The following is a 12,564-nucleotide window of genomic DNA, read 5'->3' on the forward strand; positions in this document are numbered from 1 at the left end:
TACACAAACCTGGCACTCGAGCCCACGGAGTTGTGTGTGATGTATTATTGATGTGAATGATCCTCCTCTCTCTTCCCTCTATCTCTGTCTCTCACTTTCACCGCCTCTTTATCTCGCATAAACCACCAATACCGCGGCTATGGCTGCAACACATTTGCATTTGACCTTTTCAGCAACATAATGGCTGGGTAAGCTTTGCGAGGTCACTGACGGGGAAAATCATTAAATGTTTATGTCCTCGTCTCCCTGCAGCCAGACAGCCGTGTGTGTGTGTGTGTGTGTGTGTGTGTGTGTGTGTGTGTGTGTGTGTGTCTGAGAGGCAAATGGGTACTCTCGCATAAGGTCACACACTTGAACAAACTTAGCATGAAGACAGATCTGCATGCAAATTTCAGTTCCCTTTGCTCACTTCTGCCACTCTCACCGGTATTTGGCCTGAGATGAGACAAATGAGCGATGATGATGATGATGATGATGATGATGATGATGGTTAGGTCTCCCACATGGCTAGGAGGTGATTGGCTGCTAAACCCTGATGTCCCAGATAAGTGTCAGCTTGAGTCAGCAGCACCGTGCTGCATGCTGCTGAGGCATCCAGGTGTGTGTGTGTGTGTGTGTGTGTGTGTGTGTGTGTGTGTGTGTGTGTGTGTGTGTGTGTGTGTGTGTGTGTGTGTGTGTGTGTGTGTGTGTGTGGTTACTCACTGGTCATGTCTGTGTTTCCCTCCAGGCTCTCAGTGTTGTGCTGAAGAACAGAGAGACAAAGCGAGGACGGAAGACGCTAAAGGTTGTCTGGACCCATGTCTGCACCTGCTCCAGCCAATCGGAGGTCTGGGTTGAGCTCTCGCCGGTAGGTAGCCAATGAGGACCTGTATCTGTTTTGTGACGGTATTCAGTAAGATAGCCGCAGTTTAAAATAAGCATCTCCAGATAAGGAACGTTTTAACATCCGTCATTTCATATTGCAGTGTGAGAGGACCAGGTCCTGTGTTTATCAAGTGTCTCAGAGTAGGATATCAACTCTTACTGGCAAAAAGTACATTCCTACATTTGAAAATGACTCCTTTCTCCACCAGACTGCAATCTCCGGGTCTGAAAAGTGAAGCCAGTGCAGAAGTGCCTTAAACTTGCAAAGAGAAGTCTGATTGAATAGAAGTCTATGAGAAAATGACTCTACTTCTCACTTGATTTATTAACTCGGTAAACATTGTCAACATGAGTTTATGGTCTCACTCACTAGTTTCAAGTTGTCAATGCACCTGCTGTTGTCTGTTCTGGGAGTCACTGCCCCTTTGCTTTTATTATTTAATTGGGCTGCTATATATTTGTTTGACATTGTTTTTTTCTCCATGAGCACCAACCGGAGGTTACTTCATACTTTGTATGGATGAGCTTGTCACCGCTCAACCTGACAGCCCTAACGTTAGAGCAAGAAGCACAATCCGTTGAGAACGAGCTGTAAGTCGCTAACAGCACCCAGCAGCAACATTCAGTGTCCGCCCGGTCCATCTGCTCCTACAAATGTGCTTTTCTGTCTTGAGTTACTGTCTGACATGTAAAGCTCAGGACACGCAGACATGGAAAAAACAAGCCTGTCCTCCATTTTCTACAGCTTGTTTTTTTTTCTGTTGATTAGTTCTGTTGCTCATTGTCAAATTAACAAACCTAACCATTTCACATGACCCTTTTTAAGCATAATTGTAGAATACTTTTGTGAGTAAATGCATACTGTGTGTGTTCTGTGGAGCTGTGTGTGTGCAGCATAATTATTTCTAAACGTAACACTTCCTGAGTACAGCTTGTTTCCAATTGGACCAACTCATTACCCCGTTCTGATTCTGTGCCAGTTATAAAGAGTTTATGAGTTGTAGTCAATTGCTTGATTAATGGTTAATGAATCCTCTTCTAAAGATTGCTAGATAACCATTTATAAGAACAAACTTTGGGTTGCGTGGTTGTGAGAAATGTCTTTGGCTGGTGTTTATCACCCTCCACCAGGACACTTGCTTTGTCTTTTTACCTTTCTAGTTTATCAGGTAGACCGCTCAAATGGACAGTCTGACGTTTCAGAAAAGTGCTGCAGAGCATGTGGAACAAAGTTATTAACCGCTATAAATAGCCATTTAAAAAGTCATAAGAAAGTCATCGTATAGTAAGTTGAAAAATGTCCGCATTTAATGCCAATTTGTTTCTGTACCTTTTTTCATTTAGCTCTTATCATCCTGATGGGGGAGCTGTGGTATCATTGAATAAGCTAGGTGTCATCAGTCAGTTCACTGCAACCTGGGAACCGTTTTAATGAGTATATTGATGTGTTTTCTCCTACAGCTACTCGACTTCCGTGGTCTGTTTAATGGACTCAGGTTAAAGCATAAGGCCATGTAACTGAGGTTTTGTTGCCTTTTTCTCCATCAATTAAGCCTCAGTCTAAATGTGTTCACTTTGCAATGCAAATGCTGCAATAAAGTTGTGTACAGAATGTATGTTTTCTACCTAATTTATACAATATTGTTGCACATTCATTTACTTCTGTGTTCCAGTTTTACACAGTCACTACTTTAATAATATAAAGAGCCTATTTGGCATTGGTATTGGCAGAATAATACTTTGTTGCCATAAATCCACTTATACTAATTGTGTGTCATGTGATTTTTAAGTGTTTAAGTGATAAATCCTCCCAACACTGAAGCCAAGACGTCTGATTAGTGGTTGTAGTCATTTTTTTTTGTTTTGTTGGTATGGTGATACTGTACGTATACAGACAGTTCAATCTGTAGCTGTGGTGTCCTCCTCTCTCCCGTCTCTCTTCCTCAGATTCAACCCTCTGAAGGCGTTGCAGCCCAAACGCCGCTTGCAGCAAATACTGGCGTCCTCACCCGTCCCGGTGCCAAAGCCGGCGTCTGGGTCTGGGTCGGGGACGGCTGCGCCAGCGGCGTCGGTGGCCATTCCTGTGCCAGCGCCCCCTGCGTGAGACACACTTCAGTTACAGTCTCAGAGAGCATGCTCAGTAGCTGTAGCTCTAGTATGCATTGTAGCCACTAAAACAAGACCAAGCACACAGGCGACATTTATGCTACCTGTCTCACTTGGACACGGTTTTCCTGAAGATGACAATAACACTGAGATCCCAACTGGAGCTCTCAGTGTTTATATTTAGCTTAGAAGTTTGCATCACCAACAGCAAAAAGCACACACTTGTGTGTGTTGTTGTTGTTGTTGTTGTGTCACATCACCTCTGAGTCTATTGATAAAACAAGGGAAACCCTGATGTACAGGTGTGCACTTGAACGCACCACTAACATGTACATTAGTAAAGTTACTCGGTCAATTTGTACACTAGCATTGCAAAAAGTTGTGTTTAGAGGCTACATGCACAGTAGAAATGGCACCGTTGTGCTGTGGAAGCATACTGTGATCACAAGTGATCACTGGTTCGCCACAGCCACTCAATCAGCCGCACCATGTCTGTTATGAACACTATCCACTTCCACAGTGGAGAGTTGGTGAGACACCGGCATTGCCTGAAATGAGAATGTGCATCTTGATTTATTAAAAAAATCAGAGATAGTTGATCTAAAATGATTCCAGCGTCTTGAGCAAAGTCTCTGTCTCTACCAGAAACGACCCACAGCGTTAAGGATTATGTCTGTACTCCACCCACTCACACTGACCAACACCTGACTATGCCAGGCTCCTACGGCCTCTTCACAACTGCCACCCACACCCCACAGTCCAGACACAGGTTCCATCCCAGCAGATGGACGCCATAGACCGTCGGACCTGTTGTACTGTGTATTCCACCCCCTCCAGGCTCACTGCTTTAGCTGCTTCCCTCTGCCGGTTTCTGTTCTGTCTTGGCTTTTGTCACATATTGATCTTCAAAGAACTACAAAGTAGTCAATATCTGGCCTCCTCCCTTATGGTATCACACAGGACACTGTTACTCAGCACAACTATTGCTAGAAGCTTGAGAAAGTTGGGTTAGGCCAAAAAAAAAAAATTAGATGTACATGTTTTCACAAAGAAGTGAGAAGTACACACCATAGTGTGAGTGTGTCAAATATAGTCATTGCATGGTGAAAACGTTCCAGCGGGTTGAAGTTTTAAGTATAGAGACACGGAGTCCATGTTTTGGATTTCAGTGCGGTGGTGTGGAGTTATCGGGTCCTGTGTGAAAATCCCCCATGGCTGCTCCGAGTGGTCGCGCTTGTCCCCTTCCCCCTCTGTGGAGGCCAGTGATTGGGCAACAGTCAGTTAAAAGAAACGGGTCATTACAACGTTCACTGTGTGTCATACAATACCGCTGATTATCCAACATTCGTAATATATATTATGAGCACAGAATGCCTTGACAGAAGTTGCCCATCACAGATCACCCCTCCTCCTCCTCCTGCTGGCTACCACCGATACACTCTACTGTGATATTCAACAAGTTCATTTTTTGTAGCAGGATGGTTAATATATAAATATGTGTTTTCTTTACTTTTGTTAGGCATTTTAGGAAATTCACGTAGTCATGCTGTTGTCCAGAGTTAGATGAGAAGATCTATACCACTCTCCACTTTTGTTTGAACGTTAACAATAAGCTAGAGTCAGGGAGCTACTTAGCGTAGCATAAATACCAGAAGTAGAGGGAACCAACGCAATCAAAAGCTAGAAAATCCATCTACCAGCACCTTTCAAAGCTCTGTAATAAGCACAATTTTCCTCAGGTTTTTAATCTGCCAAAAGAAATGGTGGATTTATGTGTTGGAACTAGAGAGACAAAGTCTTTACATCACGTTAGCCTCCATTCCACTAGCTTCTGTATCTCTGTATAATTTCTCATTGAGCATTTATGACAAACAAACTGGCAACCACTACAGCACTTTATTTAGATGTTAAAACCCTTGTTATTTTAACAGTTAATAATAATCTATGGCAACTTTTTAGCTGGAATCTCTGTTGTCTACAAACTTCTGCAGTGCTTGGTCTCTCTATTTCAGGCTAGCAGGCTAGCTGTTTCCCCCTTCTTCCAGTCTATACGCTAAGCTAAGCTAATCACGTCCTGCCTCTAGCATCACGTTTAACGGACAGAGTTGTATAGATCCTCTCTGACTCTGGGCATGAAAGTGAATTAGTCCATTTCCCAAATTGGTCTTTTAAATTATAAATTGCAATCTGGCCTTATAGTGCAGGATCAGGTTGTCTGTATTGTCGGCTGAGGAGGGAGCAAAGAGCAAGTTATTTTCATTAGTGGTTACTCTACAGAAGAAGAAGAATGACATCTTCCTTGGCAGTGTGTGGAGAGAAAGAAGGGCTTTTTGATAGTCCAAAGGGTTGGATCGGTCTTTATCATTTCACAGCAGGCTAAATCTGACACTATTTTGACCATTGAATTGACCTGTGTCTCCTCAAATAGTCAATCCACAAACTGGCAAAGACAATACAATTTGTCTTGTCATGTTCTGGCAATCTTTTGGGATGTATCGGATGTGTTGGAGGTTGAATTTATGTTTGATCATGTCTTTGATGTCTACTCAATGAGGTCTGCTGTGTGTAGAGACATTTCTGTGTGAAAGCTCGTTTGGAGTGAAATGCTCTGGATGAAGAGGCTCTTATGAATAAATGCTAATGCTGTTGCCGCTGCTCCCCTGCTGCTCTTATCGGAACATTTTATCTCTCTTGTTTTAGGATGTTGAGCGCTAGCTTTTCTTCTGTGCCAGTAAAAGGCCTCATGGCTGCAAATGTCTTCACATAGATGTTTGTTTCGTACATCAGAAGCCAAAGAGGGCAGCCCAAACGATTAAAGCAGAGCAATCTGTCTTTACTTTTGCAAAGCTTTTAGAGAGCTTCCTCTCTTGGGCCCCATCAGTGTTTGAGTGCTTGTTGATATTTAGCATCTGCCTGCATCTCAGGCTCTGAATGACTTAGGTGAATCCTAAGACATGCTATATGCCAGACTGCTTCTCCTCACCTCAATAGAGAGCATACATTTGTAGCATGCACATTGTATCAGTCTGGTGTGGTACTCTGCTGTCCTCCTGTCATTTAACACCCTGTTGTCTCTGCCTGGTCAGGTTTGACTACTGCAGGTTCATAGAGCTAGACTACGTTCCTATGGAGACGGGCTATATGGTCTCAATGCGTCCGACTAAAGGCTATGCATCGACCAAGTCGCCGACGAAAGGATACGCTTCCACAAAGTCTCCGGATCGCCACAGCCGTTCAGCAAACTCTCCCTCGACCCCTCGTACTCGGTCTGTCCTGAGTCCCCTCTTCTTTCCTCAAAATCGGTGTTGACTTTCTGAAGCATGGGAATGATGACACCTTTGGCACTGCTGTGAATGTCTCATGGTGTTACAATAATCTTGTTCACACAGCATTATGTCTAGGCTGACCTGTTACTTCCTCCTTCTTTTCTCTTTGTTTGTTCTATTTCCTTTTTTTTCATCCTCTATAGACGGCTATCCTCACTTTATTTCTTTTGAGGAATGCTTCTTGTGATATCTCTCAGTTCATAATTTCTTTGGATTTGTAGTTTGTTTTTTTATTTTTGCAGAACACATTCCCTTTGTTTAAAAAAACTGCGACATCACTGTCAGTGCCCAAATGAACTGTTGTCTGTTAACTGTGACTTTAGCCTCTATGTTTGTAATGTGTCTGTGTGTATAAGTGCATTTCGGTGTTGTATTGGCATGTTAGTGGACCTGGATTGCTCCATTTGCGTCTTTTTTGATCTGTGGTTTTGAAAGATGTTGTGAAGGTTTTGCTCGCCGGCTAGCAGAATTCACTGTCACCTCGTTGTTTGGAGTTTGGTTTCATGGCGTTAATGCCTAACGTGTCCTCTTACTTTGGACCAGGCGGACACCAGCCGCACCCAGTAACAGAGATCCCCATGGCAACACATCCCTCAGCAGCAGCAGCAACTCAGGCTCTTGTAAAGGCAGCGACTGCAGCCCCACCAAAGGGTAAGACATCAGAAAACCAACTAAATTGCCTAATCCTCATGGGTCTTTAGACCGCAGTGGAAACGCAGACAACAATGGGCTGAAGGCTTGAAAAGTAGTTTCTGGGACAAAAAGTTTGTGGAAACCTGGCTTTGCTCTGTTTTTGACTTATTTACACACTCAGCAACGTTATCTAACAGTTAGCAAAAGTAGATTACCAACCGAAATAGACGTTCAAAGCCACCTTTTGGTACTTGACAGTTATTGAGAGTCAGTGCTAAGGATACATGTTGTGCGCTACCGAAAAAGTATTGGGATTAAATACCCAGCCCTATATACTAAACGTATAAGTGTCACTGAAGTGAAATCTGTTCTAAAGAACTCGGGATACATCTTTCATTATGTGTCCTAGACGTCATCAGAAGTACTCATGTACCGAAAACCATGGTATCCGGCCCCCTCCACCGGAGCAGTACCTCACACCCCTGCAGCAGAAAGAGGTGTGCATCCGACACCTGCGGGCCAGGCTAAATGAAACCATCAACACTCTCCAAGACAGGTGAGATACGGAGATAGAAATAAAGATTATCAATATTGGCCAGAGTCCATTCTTAAATTGTCTGACTTGTTCTTAGGTTTTTCCTACCAGGTTCTAATCCTAACCCTAAACCTAATATCTTGAGTCACATTGTTCTTTTGTTGTCCCCTTTCTCCTCTCCATTTGTACCCTCTTAGGGACACAGAGATAGATGAGCTGAGAGGCCAGCTGTACAGGATGCAGGAGGACTGGGTTGAGGAGGAATGTCACCGTGTGGAGGCTCAGCTGGCCCTGAAGGACTCACGCCACGAGATCCAGCAGCTCAAACATGCTGTGGACACTGTTCGCGCCACACTCAGTGATGCAGGGGGGCTCAGTGGCGACGTAGGGGTCCAGAAGTACTTTCAGGACATCAACACTCAGAACCACAAGCTTGAGAACCTTTTGCTCAGCATGGAGCTAGCCCAGGCTGGATTAGCCAAGGAGGGGGAAGCCATACTAGGCTGTCGGACCCGTGTTGGAGGTTCGGCACCAGCATCGGTATCAGGGGAAAGTCCAGGGGGAATACCCAGACCGGCAGTAGGAGGGAGGGGGTCCTGCTCCTGCGACGGTAGCCCAGCCCGTTCTCTGACCCGAAGCTCCACCTACACTAAGCTGAGCGATCAGGCGCTTGCGGACCGGAACGTAAATGGCTCGGACTTTCCTTGTCTGTCTGGTGACGGCACCCAGGATAGCGGTTTTGTGTGCTGCGGGGAGAGCAGCGTCCCCAGCCAGGCCGACCTGCTGTTAGAGGCCGCCTTCCTCTCTGAGGAAACAGCAGCTTTACTCAACTCCTACGCACAAACCTTTTCCCAATCTCTGCCCCACTCTCTACCTCAATCTTTGCCCCACACTCTTCCCCACTCTCTGCCCAACTCTCTGCCCCACACTCTTCCCCACTCTCTGCCCAACTCTCTGCCCCATTCTCTGCCCCATTCTCTGCCGCACACCTTCTCCCATACCTTACCTCGCTCTTTCCCTCACAATTTGTCCCACTCTGTAGGCCACACTATGCAGCACTCCGCCACCTATGAGAAGCTGTGCACAGGTGAGCGCCTGGCACCCACTCGCTGCGGTCTCGGTGGAGTGGGTTGTATGAGCCATCCTTGCCTGTCCCACCACCACCTCTACCTGCACCCCCTGCGGGAGACAGGCATTCAAACTGAAAGCTGCCCCATCCCTGCAACGGCAGGTTACCCCTCTGATCTGGATACCATTGCGGAGCAACGCACCTTCCGCTCCCAGGCCTGCAGCCCCACCTCCACCTGGATGTCTGATGAGGGGGAGGAGGAGCTGGACTCCATCACCACCACAGCTTCAATAACCACAGCGACGATCATGAGCACGGCCACAGAGCCGATCCCGGCCTCCAAAACCCCGCCAGTCCCTCACTTACCACGGTCTGCTACAGTGGCGTGTTCCATGGAAAGTCCTTTGTGTGGGGGGGGAGAGGGAGTGGAGGAAGTGGAAAGGCAGGAGAATCAGAAGAGAGAGAAGGAATCTGAAACAACGGAGTGGCAGGAGGACACAACAGTGATCAACCTGGCAGAAGAAGGGCATCAGATGCAAATGGACTCAGAGGGAGGGAATGAGGTGGAAGTTGAGGGTGCAGTGGAGGAGGCAGCACCGGGTAAGCTGTGTAATTTAACAGAGACATCAGCAGGAACGTTAGGTGAGCTCAATTTTGGAAGATGCTGTGGAGACGGCACACAGGCTGGGACAACACAGGAAAACCTTAGCATGGAATACGGGCTGCAAGAAGTTGGTTCATCAGCAGGAACAACCAAAGTAGAGACAGAAGAGTTGAGTCCAGGTCGCCACGGGTTTTCACCAGATGTAGAACAGCCTCACACTTCGCAGCCAAGGAGATCTACTTCCCATGAGGAGATAGCTGGCGTCACTGTAGTGGAGTTGAATGATGAGGATGATGATGAAGATGAAACTAAAGAACAAGGTGCCACAGGGGGTGCCACAGCAGAGGTAGAAAATCCATCGAGCTCGGGGACAATGGAGAAAAGCTACTGGAGTCGTCACTTCCTGGTTGATCTGCTGGCAGTGGCCATTCCTGTGGTGCCAACAGTGGCGTGGCTGTGCCGCGGCCCAGTCCGTAGCGGACAGCCCATGTATCATATAGGGTCGCTGCTGCGAGGCTGTTGCACTGTGGCACTGCACTCGCTTCGCAGGGGAGGTGGGTTAAGGCATTACCCCGCAGGCGGGGGAGACCTGGGCGGATCGCAGATATGAGGAGTCTATAAGAGGGTCTGGGCCCTTACCTTGTTGGAAGATAACCCGTAGCGTGAGAGGAAGAAGAGAAGAAACTTCATGTCCTGCATTCCTCATCAAGGTTAATAGCTGAGGGCGCATCAGGAACAAGAAATGTGCATTTATGACTGAGATCTCTGACTGGTAAAGTCTGTTCTGTTTGGTCGTGCTCTTTATTGTCTCTCACCCACTGGTCCTTGCTGTTGCTACCAAGATGTCCGCTAACACTACTGACTTGTGCAAAACTGAATGAGCTGGTTGAAATGAATGATCTATGCTTGGATGTTAAACGCTGATTGTTTTATTTTTAAAATGCAGGGAAATGTTACAGGTTCATTGATTTGTCAACCTACCAGGCTGTCTCAATTCTGGCATGTTCTAATGATCTTGGTAGTACATGAAATATGGTATGCGTATGTATTAGATTGTGTCTCTGTATAACCAAATGGCCTCGTTGTCTGCAGTGCAGGTTAGTGTGCATGACACTCTGCACACTAACCTGCAGCAGCGACTAAGGGAAGATCCACCCTAATTCGGATTTCTGAAAACATGGACTTTATCTACTACCAAGAAACAATGAAGTAGACACAGAACTCAGGTTGATTCTAAGGGTAGAACACACCGAAACACACCGCAGCCAAGCTGACAAGAACTGTAGACGCTAAAAACACTTTTCGCTGTTGGAGGTGTCAAGCCAAACACCGTTTGGTTGTTTCTGATTATGCCAGGCAGGCACAGTGCAAATTGAGCCAGATTTTAACATAAAACTGGTTGCCTCTGATTGGAGTCGGGACGAATTTCTGCGAAATTAGTTGTTGTTCGTTTGAGGGGCCATGAAGTGGGGATTTAGACCTAAAACAGCCCTGCAATTCAACAAAGGACAGAGCTGTGTTGTTTCATACAGCAGTGAGACATGAAATACAATCCAGAGAATCTGGATCCATGAAAAACAGATCCATGACTTTTGAGTTATCTTGCGGTTTGAGCAATTTCCCGCATGACTACTAGCTCGTTTGGAGCTGGAGCCAGCAGGCGATTAGCTTAGCATGAACACATTTATTCAACCGAGCAGAAAGTGCTAGCAAACCTCATAATGCGTTTTCCTTTTCTCTTATCCATGCACAGCATTCGTCCGGGTTTTTGACTATGCAGTTACATCCAGGACCTACATGTGTTTTACTCCTTTACATGGACAGTATAAAAGAAGTGGACGTATCCACCATGACGTCATCCATTGGTTTGTGGACTACCATTTTGTTTACCACGAGGTAGCTGAGCCCTAAAGAATGGGACCATAATTTACTAAATTACGCTGCATTGGAGAAGGCTTGAAACGAGCAATTGAGACCATAAACTGATGGTTGCTGAGGTAATAAATCATAGACTTCTATACAACCAGATCTCTTTTTGCCACCAGAGGTGGCGCCCCCTGATGGCCATTCGACATAATGCACGTTTAAGGCACTTCCGCATTGGTTTCACTTTTCATACCAGGAGGTACGTCCACTTCTTTCATAAAGGCTGTGCTCCCTTATGGTTTCTCTCAACCATTGAAGGAATAGTTCGACATTTTGGGAAAAATACTTTTTGCTTTCTTGCCACGAGTTAGATGAACTTTGCATTTGAAGCAAACTCAGCTGAACTATTGAAAATAATTCGACTCTACTTTCATTTCACACAACACGCGCAAGAAATCTCTTCGATTCAACAAATTGTTTGTAGATACTTCCTGGCTCAGTTTGACACGTTGATGTTGATCTGAATGGCGTGCGTTGCGCTCAGTCTGTGCTCTGTGCTGTATATTTCTGCTAACTTAATGCTCTTGTTGGTGTAGTTTAACTGTCACTCCTGTAGTGTGTATTTGAAGTCCGCTGTACAAGAGTTAGTGAGTCACTGCGAATAAATCAACTTTATTTGTTTAATAGATCATTCTGCAAAGCATTTCTATACATGGAGTACTACATGTTTGTCGACACTCAAAATGTAAACCAATAAGATTCCTCTGTTAGAATCGCGTTTAGGATCAGGGTCTTTACTTTGTGTGATTGTGTGTCTTTGATGAAAGTGGCACCTGGTGGAAAATGTCTTCTGTTTGCTGATCTTGTGCAAATCTATAGCTTCATGTGTAATAAGGGCAAATAAGCAGCCTGCAACTGTAAAATCTCAAATCATCTGATCGTCAGAGACTCATGAGCCAAATGTGGACACAACCAGCAAAAGATAGTCTGACGCCAACTGAATTGTTTAGTTCTTTGGTGAAGAAATAAGCAGCATGACTCTTTTATTTCCTTTTTTTTTTTGGTTGACATATTTTGCACTATTGTTCACTTTATAAATTTTAAGCAATTACTTGAAGTCGAGATTGTATGTGTATCCAAAGTGTTGTATGTCGAGTGAGTTCTGATTGTTCTACAGTGTCAATTCAGTTTGACAATGTGCTGATTATGTTTAAGGCAGATTTTTTTAAGATAGATCCTAAAAAATACCATTACAATACAATACACATCATTATTTCTCTGAATACTATAAAACAGTTGACTTTCATTAACGATACGAGCCATTGATCTCAGCTCTTTACATTTCACCACAATGTGTATCGACGGGCCATACAAAGTCATGGAGTCTAAATGCTGTCGTAAAACTCGGGACACTGATAGAGAATGAGCAGTGTTTGTGCTACGTGGTGAAATGATGTAATGGCCAGACGTCAATGACAATCATGAGAATCCCTGTCTGTGTTTGGTTTCCACTTCACCGACCTGAAGGATCCACAAAAACAGTGGCCGTCATCAATGTATC

General features: G+C 45.1%; 1 protein-coding gene across 1 annotated transcript; it reads left to right on the forward strand.

Annotated features, from left to right (window-relative positions):
• Positions 1–797: 797 nt before the first annotated feature.
• snphb (syntaphilin b) lies at positions 798–9,747 on the forward strand (the record flags this gene model as incomplete). Its single annotated transcript, XM_079176938.1, has 6 exons — positions 798–847; positions 6,057–6,182; positions 6,840–6,947; positions 7,339–7,485; positions 7,662–8,302; positions 8,507–9,747. 6 exons carry the CDS (start codon positions 798–800, stop codon positions 9,745–9,747), a joined length of 2,313 nt encoding a protein of 770 aa, XP_079033064.1.
• Positions 9,748–12,564: the final 2,817 nt, after the last annotated feature.

Source organism: Pholis gunnellus (genome assembly GCF_910591455.1).
Source record: "Pholis gunnellus genome assembly, chromosome: 2".
Taxonomy (NCBI): domain Eukaryota; kingdom Metazoa; phylum Chordata; class Actinopteri; order Perciformes; family Pholidae; genus Pholis; species Pholis gunnellus.